The 12,525-nt window shown below is 41.9% G+C and overlaps 1 protein-coding gene across 1 annotated transcript; it reads left to right on the forward strand.

Annotated features, from left to right (window-relative positions):
* Positions 1 to 310: 310 nt before the first annotated feature.
* On the forward strand, positions 311 to 10,768 carry LOC111979153 (leucine-rich repeat-containing protein 58). Its single transcript, XM_024009493.2, has 4 exons — positions 311 to 1,288; positions 8,707 to 8,835; positions 9,099 to 9,376; positions 9,529 to 10,768. The coding sequence occupies exons 1-4, from the start codon at positions 828 to 830 to the stop codon at positions 9,720 to 9,722; spliced, it is 1,062 nt and encodes a 353-aa protein (XP_023865261.1). The 5' UTR covers positions 311 to 827; the 3' UTR covers positions 9,723 to 10,768.
* The last annotated feature ends 1,757 nt before the right edge of the window (positions 10,769 to 12,525 follow it).

Here is a 12,525-nt window from a genome sequence, read left to right on the forward strand (position 1 = left end):
CACAGTGACCTACTGAAGATCAATTATTTCTTCCATTCGGTCATCTGGTCCATACAGTGGCTGTAATTTGAAAATAGCTTTTAAGACACTTAACATTGCAAACAGTTCATATTTTTGTATTCTGCTAGACAGCATTGTGTTTTATGATGGATATGGGTGACTTGAGGTTGCTTTTATAACCAGGTTGTGCAAGTAACATTTTTTTTTTAATCTACACACTCGTGGGCGTTCTTGCACAATGTAATACTACTGGATGATTGCATAATATCCAAGGGTAAGGAGACCAGGTAGCAGACTGCAAATTTAGTTAATTACCACCTTCAACTTTCTCCCAGTTTTACTTTGTTATGCACCCATTACAACATTTATGCACAACGATTATTCTGTTTACTAGTAAACGGTGACAAACGTCGTGATGTTACTCTATAACTAGATCAGATCCAACTTAGATAATGCATGTAAACCAATGAAAGGGTTAAATTAGGGCGGAACTACTACTGGCCAACCCCGGAACATGTACTATATATATACTAAACAGTTGCTTTGTCAATTGTACCAGCCAGGTTCTGTCAAATCACAGTGAGCTATTCTACACAATCATCTTTTCCAAGTGTGATTTACCGACACAGGTTTATTTATTTTCTGTCAGATGCAGTTGTAGCCCACTGCTTGGGAATACATTCTTAGCGACAATGTGGGACGCCACCGTTCGGCCACTGCAAGGAATATTGATTTGAAACAGACGGAAACTCGGGGCCATTGGACTCCCATAAAGATTTGCAACCACCACGTTGTTCAGAATATTGAAGAGTAGTCTACACTGCGAAATGGATTTGCATGAAGGAGCCGCAAACGGTCATTGTGAGGGTGTTTTAGACCTGTCGCGTCGGAATTTGAACAGTTTGAGCTTGGTCAATATCAGCGAGGAGCAAAAGAGGGACACCAAGCAGTTGTGTCTAAGCTTCAATCGATTGGCATCGCTGCCCGGATCAGTTTGTATGTTCTACAACCTCGAGTTTCTGGACATTAGCAATAACGGACTATCGGTCATCTGTGAAGATATTACTCGGTTAACCAAACTCAGAACACTAATATCCAAGAACAACCGTCTGGACGAATTCTCGCTGCCTAAGGAGTTTGGGTCTTTGCCGTTGGAGGTGTTGAATCTAAGTGGCAATCGATTTGAGGAGATGCCAGCGCAGTTCCTGAAGTTGCAGCGGCTACAATCACTTTCCCTTGGGGGAAACAGATTACAAAGTATTCCTGCAGAAATAGAAAACTTAACCAGGTATGTAGACTACATAACTTGACGTGCACGGCCTCGCCAGCTGCTAAAGAAAGTGATGGGTCGTTCGCGAACGAACGGATCTTCTTGTTGAACGTCGGGAACCGAATCGTATTAGTGAAAGAGCTGTCCATTTGGCTCGCCGAGTTGCATACTCCGGTTTGAGCTCAAAAACTGCAAAGTTACAAAATAAGTATCTAGAGGGTGAAACAATAAATAGTGGGGAGAGCGCGGKTTTTTTTTCAGTGCATTTTTGGGGGCAACTTCCTTTTTCAGGCGATCTAATAGTGTGGCCAGTTAAACATGTATTTCAACGCGAATTTCAAGATCTGACTGACATAATGTTAGCCTACTTGGCTTTACATAGGCGATTTGCATTTGTTTCGTGGTTCCAGGTCAATTTAAGCATTTTGAACAAAGAGCCGTCTGGGAGCCAAATGAACCGKCTCTTTTACGTGAACGGAGCCAAATGAGCCGGATCACGGAAAACGTTGACTGCCCATCACTAGATAGCTACAACGTTGTCGCATTAGCTTGTTACAATGTTGCAGTTCACCATGGTTTCCACTAGATAGGCCCATAGCCAATTGTGACTGTACTATCATAAAAGTACAGGAAAACCAAACTTTCCTGCTTTTTTTGTTGCTTAATTTAAGGTTTGGGTTAGGCATAAAGTTAGCAGTGTGGCTAAGTTTAGTGTTAGGTTTAAATTCAAACATTTTTAAATAGKCTGGGTTTATGACTGTGGCTGTAGTAACAAGTTACTATCGTTCCACAGTGATTGCATCACAACCTTTCACATAGTTAGTATCAGGCAGTTGACACTTTTGCTATCACAATGACCAGCTTAGGCCTAGTGTAGTCAGGTTTACGGGCGAAGAGTGAGTTCAGTGGGTACAGRCCATTTCAACTGCCAATGCTGCTGGGGGTTTGGGTTGTTGTGAAGGYTTAAGTGATGCAGTTACATCAATGCAGAGGCAGAGAGGTGGGAGCAAGCTGTGCGGTGCTGTCTTGTAGCCTACTTCCATGGATGCTTACCTTTACAAAAACAATGCGCTCCCTTGATTGCCAGGACTATGGTTAAATGGATTTTAACACATCCTCACTCCTTCAGTAGGCTACTGTATCAGTACGCTGAAGCAGACTTTAAATCCTAACCTGTAGGTTTTTCAGGAAATGAAAAAAGTATACTATCACAACTTGCCGCTAATCACAATTACCATGCAATCAGGCCTTGACCAACACTGGGCCTGGGTTAGCCAGAATAGATTTTGACCCTATGCTTGCTTACTGCTGCACTGGGGTCGGACAGGCTTCCTGTTTAGATTAAGACACAACGGCGCCAGATAAGGCTCGGAAAATGTACCTCAATCCAGGGATGAGCAATGCATTGAACTCCGAATTATCCCAACTGTTACACCGAGAACATCTGGGGGGGGGAATCTGTCGTTCATTCTTCTCTCTCCTAATGGGAACTTGGAATACAACACATTTCTTAACCCTGGATTGTGGTATGTTTTCTGAACCATATCTCACACCGGCTCCGCAGTGTCTTAATCTTAACAGGAAGCCTGTCCGACCCCAGTCCAACTGTTATCAAGCGTAGGGTCAGGAGCTAATCTGGCTAGGGTCGGGGCATGACTGACTGCCTAAGTTGCTCAGAGGAGGACATTARTATGGTTRATGTGGTGGGGTWCACATTAGAGGTCGACCGATTTAATCGGAATGGCAGATTAATTGGGCCGATTTTCAAGTTTTCATAACAATCAGAAATCGGTATTTTTGGACACCGATTTGCCCAATTTTTTTTTTTTACCCTTTTATTTAACTAGGCAAGTCAGTTAAGAACACGTTCTTATTTTCAATGACGGCCTAGGAACGGTGGGTTAACTACCTTGTTCAGGGGCAGAATGACAGATTTTTACCTTGTCAGCTCTGGGATTCAATCTTGCAACCTTAGTTAACTAGTCCAACGCTCTAACCACCTTCCTCTCATTGCACTCCTCGAGGAGCCTGCCTGTTACGCGAATGCAGTAAGAAGCCAAGGTAAGTTGATAGCATTAAACTTATCTTATAAAAAAACAATCAATCATAATCACTAGTTATAACTACACATGGTTGATGATATTACTAGTTYATCTAGCGTGTCCTGCGTTGCATATAATCAATGCGGTGCGCATTCTCTGAAAAAGGACTGCCGGTGCTCCGTGTACCTAACCATAAACATCAATGCCTTTCTTAAAATCAATACACAGAAGTATATATTTTTAAACCTGCATATTTAGCTAAAATAAATCCAGGTTAGCAGGCAATATTAACCAGGTGAAATTGTGTCACTTCTCTTGCGTTCATTGCACGCAGAGTCAGGGTATATGCGACAATAATAAACGTTTTTTTTCCGAAATGATAGTTTCCGCATTCGACCATATTAATGACCAAAGGCTCGTATTTCTCTGTGTTATCATGTTATAAATAACTATGGTTTGATAGAGCAGTCTGACTGAGCGACGGTATGCAGAGATGTCATGACACACACACACATTCAAGCATCTCGTGGTTTAATATGTGAAAAAATGCCAAGTTTGTATAAACTGCAAGGGCAGTGTGTTCACTGGATAGTAAAAAAACAATGTTATCTGGAAAAAGTATATTTCTCATGTCATGTGTTTACCCTGAGACAAGTCTGCCAGTGGTATCTTAGCACAGGTCACAGTGACCTACTGAAGATCAATTCATTCTTCCATCTAACCCCGCCCCCATACAGGTCACAGTGACCTACTGAAGATCAATTCATTCTTCCATCTACCCCTGCCCCTATACAGGTCACATTCTTCTAATATCAGTGAGCAGAGTTTAGGATCTGACTATATAGCCAATTAACATCATAAAAGAGAAGACATTGTGAAGTCAGACCAGTGGGTGCAACTAGGATGTGGGTCATGTCAAGCGGTAATAAACAGTAGCCTATTTATAGACTAACCAAAGATAAGTGTGTAAGTACTTTGACTTCAGCGGCAATAGATCCTGATTGGCTTTAATAGTTCACTAACCCTGACCCTATTGGCTGACTGTCATCAACTGATTTGATCATTGCTTTTTAGTGACATTCTTTTTTTTTTAAAGTCTGCCTGGTCATAACATACTTTATATATGGGCAAATAAAACTCATAGGAAGATGTTAAACTTTCCTTTTTATTCTACGTCTGAAGGTGGTTTTGACTAGATKTCGACCGATTATGATTTTTCAACGCCGATACCGATTATTGGAAGACCAACGACGATACCGATTAATCGGCCAAATTTTTATTTTATTTTTACATTTATTTGTAATAATGACAATTACAACAATACTGAATGAACACTTATTTAAACTTAATATAATACATCAATAAAATCAATTTAGCCTCAAATAAATAATGAAACATGTTCAATTTGGTTTAAATAATGCAGAAACAAAGAGTTGGGAGAAGAAAGTAAAAGTGCAATATGTGCCATGTAAGAAAGCTAACGTTTAATTTCCTTGCTCAGAACATGAGAACATATAAAAGCTGGTGGTTCCTTTTAACATGAGTCTTCAATATTCCCAGGTAAGAAGTTTTAGGTTATAGGAATTATAGGACTATTTCTCTCTATACGATTTGTATTTCATATACCTTTGACTATTGKATGTTCTTATAGGCACTTTAGTATTGCCAGTGTAACAGTATAGCTTCCATCCCTCTCCTTGCTCCTACCTGGGCTCGAACCAGGAACACATCGACAACAGCCAACCTCGAAGCAGCGTTACCCATGCAGAGCAAGGGGAACAACTACTCCAAGTCTCAGAGCGAGTGACGTTTGAAACGCTAATAGCGCGCACCCCGCTAACTAGCTAGCCATTTCACATCGGTTACACCAGCCTAATCTCAGGAGTTGATAGGTTTGAAGTCATAAACAGCGCAATGCTTGAAGCATTGCGAAGAGCTGCTGGCAAAACACACGAAAGTGCTGTTTGAATGAATGCTTACGAGCCTGCTGGTGCCTACCATCGCTCAGTCAGGCTGCTCTATCAAATCATAGAATTAATTATAACATAATAACACACAGAAATACGAGCCTTGGGTCATTAATATGGTCGAATCCGGAAACTATCATCTCAAACAAAACATTTATTCTTTCAGTGAAATACGGAACCGTTCCATATTTTATCTAACGGGTGGCATCCATCAGTCTAAATATTCCTGTTACTTTGCACAACCTTCAATGTTATGTCATAATTACGTAAAATTCTGGCAAATTAGTTCGCAATGAGCCAGGCGGCCCAAACTGTTGCATATACCCTGACTCTGCGTGCAATGAACGCAAGAGAAGTGACACAATTTCACCTGGTTAATATATATACTTCTGTGTATTGATTTTAAGAAAGGCATTGATGTTTATAGTTAGATACACGTTGGAGCAACGACAGTCCTTTTTCTCGAGTGCGCACTGCATCAATTATATGCAACGCAGGACACGCTAGATGAACTAGTAATATCATCAACCATGTGTAGTTATAACTAGTGATTATGATTGATTATTTTTTATAAGATAAGTTTAATGCTAGCTAGCAACTTACCGTGGCTTCTTACTGCATTCACGTAACAGGCGGGCTCCTCGTGAGGCAGGTGGTTAGAGCGTTGGACTAGTTAACCGTAAGGTTGCAAGATTGAATCCCCGAGCTGACAAGGTAAAAATCTGTCTTTCTGCCCCTGAACAAGGTAGTTAACCCACCGTTCCTAGGCCGTCATTGAAAATAAGAACGTGTTCTTAACTGACTTGCCTAGTTAATAAAGGTGTAAAAAAATATATATATATAATCGGCTTCCAAAATTACCGATTTCCGATTGTTATGAAAACTTGATATCGGCCATTCCGATGAATCGGTCGACCTCTAGGTTTAACCTTCCAGACTTGGACTTGTATCATCTCACCACCCAAGGCTGTTACTTGGGACATATAGTTAAATACACTGAAGAGGAACAATGGGTACATGTTCATACCCAGAATCCTTTTGTGTCTATTTTCGAAGGATAAAGCAAAGAACATTAACAACTTCATAGTTATGAATACTATAACAATATGGAATTAAGTTACAGGTTTTATATCATATTTTGGACATCAGAGCAAACTTGAGGGAATCATATTTGAGTCGGAAGTATATTCCAGTTATGGTTAAGTTATACAAAACCTTGCAGAGAGCCTCATTTATTGACAATCTCTTAGAGGAAAAATAACTATTGGAACCAAGACTTTTAAAAGTAAAAGATATTGGCACAAGATGGAGGGAATGTTGGCACATAATAATTTAATTAATGAAAATGTATGCTTATACCAGTATAAACTAGAATTTATTATACTATGGCCAAAATTCACAAATTCCACRGCACAACGTGTAAAACTACAATGACTCAGTAATCCATGCCTTCTGGGAATGTTCTAAAGTCCAACAGGTATGGGTAGAGTTAGAAATGTGGCTGTCAGAACTATTAGTCTGCAAATTAAGCCATGGCATATGAGGATGCAGTAAGATTCTTGTTAATCATCTTGAAAGATTTTTTTACTTTAACACTGGAAATCAACCAATCCTCCGTTAACACAATGGAAAGGTCATGCTTCATTATCTAAATGTTGAAAGTGCTTGGCGATGGAGAAAAACAAAATGGTGCAGTTTGAGGCCATGTGGGGTGTGAGCATGAGGGTCTAAGCAGATGTGATGTAGTTGCTGTTTGTTTGTCATTTTGTACGTGTATGTTTTTTGTATTGTTTAATMAAATATTTTTTTTAATCCTACAATGGAAAGTGGACTCATAGCTTCAAAATGGTATATTATACTCTGTAGTTGGAGAAAGTTAGACTGCTTCGAAAGTTGAATGTGTAACCCCACTTGAGAAGAAAAAGGCCCAGTGCATACAAAATGTATATTTAAAAGAAGAAAAAAAGTTAAAACGCAATTTGACACTGAGATTGGAATAATACTGTAAACTTGTGAAAATGATGATAATGCCCTTTTTATTGTAAGAGCTTTTTGAAAGGACTGCCTGAAATCTCAGCCAATTCTGGTGGGGTGGAGTTTTAGCCTTCCATGGTGACGTCGCTATGTGGTAAATTTTGTTAATAGACCAATAAGAGTTTCAAATAAGGGTGGACAGTATCCAGATTTTCATACCGTTTCTGTACCATACTGGGGAATACGGTATTACCAGAAGTGCACACAAGGGGCACTATAAAAATACAAAAAATACTACTAATAATAAATATTTTTTGAGGGGTGCGCATAACAATTTAGGCAACAGGGATCTTGATCCAGGAGGGGGTTGAATGTCTCTGCTGTAAACTCAGGTCTCTAGTGATCCAATGCCTTAGACCTCTGTGCCACTCGGGAGGCCCCTTTCTGATCATTTTAATTGAAAATATTAAGTTATTTAATTGTTACCCAGAAACAGAACTCCAGGGTCCCCAGGGCTTGACTTCCAGGGTCCCCAGGGCTTGACTTCCAGGGTCCCCAGGGCTTGACTTCCAGGGTCCCCAGGGCTTGACTTCCAGGGTCCCCAGGGCTTGACTTCCAGGGGCCCCACCTGCCCGTGTGGGATAACTGTACAGAGGAGGCCATTATGCGCCAAGGACCCAGAATGGCCTCCTCTGTCCCAGTTGCTGCTGTGTCATCAGTTCTGCTGACGGCTCACTTTCAGTGTCAGGCAATTACATCTCCCTTTCACTCCCTGTTTCTCTTTGCCTGCTGCTCACTCTGTTCCTCTCTCCATTTTCCCAGTTTTCAGCTGTCCTTTCACTCTTTCTTCCTTTGAGGGAATGTGATGAAACACTTGAGAATGTGTACATTTCCGTTTTGAGATTTGTGGATAAATGTATTATCTAATCTTTTTCTAACTGCCTCAGTCAGCCATCTGTTTTGTATGGGACTACCCCACATGGTTTTGGTGTAGGCTAAGCAGCAGACATTTGAATACACTCGACCTAAACTTCACTCTTGCCATGAGAATGTTTTGGACTCTACCTCTGGCGGCCTCTACGCAAGTTGGAGTAAATGCACACGCAGGCAGGCTAAAGACAGAGCTAGAAATTCCGGCACTTCTCTGTGGTATGTGTACAGTGTGTGTCTCTCTAGTGTCTACCCTTTCAAACTGTTTGTACAGCAGCTCCACTGCTCGATGCCTTTCACTCACTCTGTCACATACAGCATCTATGTCAACATGTGGGAACCCCAGTGTTGTACTGATGTGTCAAAACATGGCTAGCCACATATGCACTTGGAACTGCCCAGTAAACAGTMTGTTATGGTGTTTTTGATGTCCCAAAGACCATCTGGGTTCATGCTGTACTTGTTACTGTCATGTTAATTGTCACTTGATATGATGCTAAACATATTTAAACCTCTCTGTCAGTCTGGAGCTTCTGTATTTGGGTGGTAACCTGATCACGTCTATTCCTCCTGAGCTGGCCAACCTGCCCTACCTCAGCTACCTGGTCCTGTGTGACAACCGCATCCAGGGTGTACCCCCGCAGCTCACCAGGTAACCATAACACTAACCATAAACACAACTACAACCCTATCTAGAGCATACTGCCACAGCTAACCAGGTAACCACAACACAACTGTAATATAACCATAATACTGCCACAAGACTGATAACCCAACCATATTCAAAGCATACCTCCACAACAACTCAACTGGTTAACAGAACCATATCCATCGTGGACTATCATAACCTAAACAAAGTCTAGAATTTTGTCTATAATACTCATAACGATGACCATGCCCTCTCTCTCCCCTCAGGCTCCACTCCCTGCGTTCCCTCAGTCTCCATAACAACCTGCTGACCTACCTACCCCAGGAGATTCTCAGCCTGGTGCACCTGCAGGAGCTCAGTCTCCGCGGCAACCCCCTAGTTGTGCGCTTCGTCAAGGAAATGACCTATGACCCTCCGTCGCTGCTGGAGCTGGCGGGTCGTACCATCAAGAGCCGGAACGTTCCATACTCGCCCTGCGACATGCCCTGCCACCTGCTGCACTACCTAGACCTGGCCAGCAAGTGTCCCAATCCTAAGTGTGCTGGTACGTTTACTACACACTAGCTTCTCATTGGACTGTGTGTCTGTATTTCTGTACCTGTCTTTGTCTTCTTGTCTGTATATAATGTATTATATGTCTGTCCTATTTTATTTTAGTGTGCTTATTCAATGTCTTTCTGCTTTCTCTCTCCACAGGTGTGTACTTTGACTCATGCGTGCGCCACATCAAGTTTGTGGACTTCTGTGGGAAGTACCGGCTGCCCCTCATGCACTACCTGTGCTCCCCAGAATGCACCTCACCCTGCAGCTCCAACCCCCAGAGTGACGCAGAGTCAGAGGATGAGATCAGCGTGCCCGCTGACCGCCTGCAGAAGGTGCTGCTGGGATAGCAGGAAGTGGAGAGTCCTCTGGTCGTAACCATGATAAAGGAATGAAATCTGAACCCTCTGGTCTCTCGTTTGTGTGACGCTAGACTCACAGACACAAACACACATGAGAGATGTCTTTAGGGCTGTGTGTCCCCGGGAACCTATTGACTGTCACTAGCGATCTAAAATTGGGGGACAAATTGTGAGGGTTCTCCTGGATAAGCATAGGAGGGCAGTAGAAAATATAACTATTGCCAACTCGCTATGTTAGCCATTGAAAGGGGTTTTCATGATTTTCGAACACCATCACGCCTTTCCTGAGAATCAGGATATGAACAATGTGAGATTTCCAAGTGCCGGAAAAGTGTGTGACCCAGTACTCTGTGTAAGCTTTGTTTTCTCACACACAGGAAGTCGATCGAGTTTGGCAGAGTGTGTATGGACACCTCGCAGCACAATACACACATTTACTGTGAAAGGAGAAGACCTAACTAATCTGACAAGATACAATGAAAGTTGGTATTTCCAGCCCTGGGTTTTCTCTAAATATAGACAGTTATAGATGTCTTTTGATCTGTGTGGGAACATTTACACAATGTCCCCAGAAGGTACGTGTTCAAGGTGAACAGGTACTACAGTAGTTGGCCTTTAAGACATTAAGACTAAAAATGCTGGTCTATTGTTACAATACTATGAAGAAGTGGAAGTGAAATTAAGTGGAAGGAACAGCAACAAAACAAACATTACTTTTTGCACCCTGAAATATGTGACAATTCACCATTTGAGTTTGTCTTTTGTTTCCTGGAAGTGATTTTCTATTCATGATCCTAAACCAATGTGAAAAAAGCATTTTTTTGTAGCCTGTACTGCGCTTATACAAATCCATCATTCTACTGTCTGACACACAATGGCTCACACACTAATACAGTGCATTTATTGAAGATGACTTATGGAATATAATATAGTACTCATACAGGTCAATGATCTGTACAAAAGTATGTGCACTTTTCCCCTTTAATATAGACTGTACAGTATATAATATTCCTAATAAAGTTTGATTTGAATATCTAAAATGTGTGGGATATCTGAATTGTCACCTGCTATGGTGAGGTATAACTTTCAACATCAGCTGATCTGTCTAGTTGGCTTATAGTCCACATCCCGTATCTGCTGAAGGAATAATGACTTCTCCTTAGCTTCTGACGTCATTGTTTGCTATGTAGACTAAACTGTGTGGAAGGAAAATCAGTGAGGCTGTCATGCCAAATAGTGTCTTGTTTGACACCCTGTTGCCAAAATGACTACAATGAATTTCCACATTATCTTTCTCCAGGACTAACTGCCAAACGTTTGACAGTTGGAACTATGCTAGAATGCAAGACTGTGCACTTGTACATGAGCTTGACAAAGCATTTTGTTTTGCGCCATTGTAGTTAGAATGAGTTGCTTTCAGGACTGATAAGTCTGGTTCATTTGCATACAGTATGAACGTGAATGCAGAGGGACCTCGTCTTTAACCCAGCACTAAGAGATGCCAGGGTGMGCGCATTCTGCCTACCTGTCTCAATTTGCAGATTTATATAGTTACCCTGCCAAGACCTAGTGATATAAACATCTCTCCCTGCTACGCTCTTAATCTTTTTCTCCTACACTCTCCCTCTCTCTCTCCCTCTCTCTCTGCCTCTTTCATTCTGTTTTTTTTTGTTGAGGAACAGCTGTTTCATTTGTTTTGTCTGTTTGCCCACAAGTGTTCAGAGAGCTCAAAGTTCTGTGTCAGTCTGTCTGTCCTGCCGTCCTCATTCAGGCCTGGGGTTGCTTTAACTCTGACCCCTTTATCTGTTCTCTCTGACACACTAATTTCACTGTGAAAAGCTGATATGCTGATAGGGTTGTGCTCCGAGTGCTCTCAGTATCTGCTGGATATGAGTGTTATATATATTTGAGATGTTATCCACCTCCATGATTCCTTCTCCCAACAGCAGGTATTTCAGAGCAGCCTACTTACTGTATGTTACATCAGCCAGGTGTGTGTGGAGCTGTTACATCTATTTCCTATGTCAGAGTGTGTGCGCGCTTGTGTGTGTGTCGGCTGCAATCCGAGACAGAGACGCTGAAAGCGGCCATGATGAAACTGAGCCAGAGTGAATTAAACAAGGAGAGGAGATGAGCGCTCTGTCACCAGCCAACACAGGTCAGGAGTGTACTCTCAGATCACAAGTCACAACTCTGATACTTTGAATACAAAACAGGGAAGTCTAAATCTTGAACTCAGAATTCAGAGCATAACTAAGAGCTTGGGACTTGGACCTCTGAGTTTGGTGAATTGGATCTCTTCCATCAGCACAGCTGTGACTGCTTGTCTGTCAGCAGTAAATGGAAGAGAAAGACCCAAGATCCACAGAGTACCAATACTCTGGACAACTGAACTGCCTGCTAAAGGTAAAGACAGATTGTGTGTGTGTGTACATATAGTATGTACTGTATGCAGGCTAATTTCATCTGATGTCTGACATTAGGGTTTTTGGTCTGCCCTATAGAGTCTACAATGCACAGTAGAGGTGATCTGTGGCTTAAAGAACAAAGTGGTTTGACAAGGGGGATTTTGATACTGTAAGCCTCTCATCACCTTTACTACACCATTCATTCAAATCAGCTCACCCTCAACACTATGACTTGGCTGCGTGTGCCTCAACTGACGTACATTCCTGACCTCACACATGATGAACTTCACGTCTGTGCGTACACACAAACACACGCATGCACACACACTCACAAACACACACACACACGCACACTCCACTCAACACACGATGCCACACACTCC

Source organism: Salvelinus sp. IW2-2015, linkage group LG2, assembly GCF_002910315.2.
Source record: "Salvelinus sp. IW2-2015 linkage group LG2, ASM291031v2, whole genome shotgun sequence".
NCBI lineage: Eukaryota > Metazoa > Chordata > Actinopteri > Salmoniformes > Salmonidae > Salvelinus > Salvelinus sp. IW2-2015.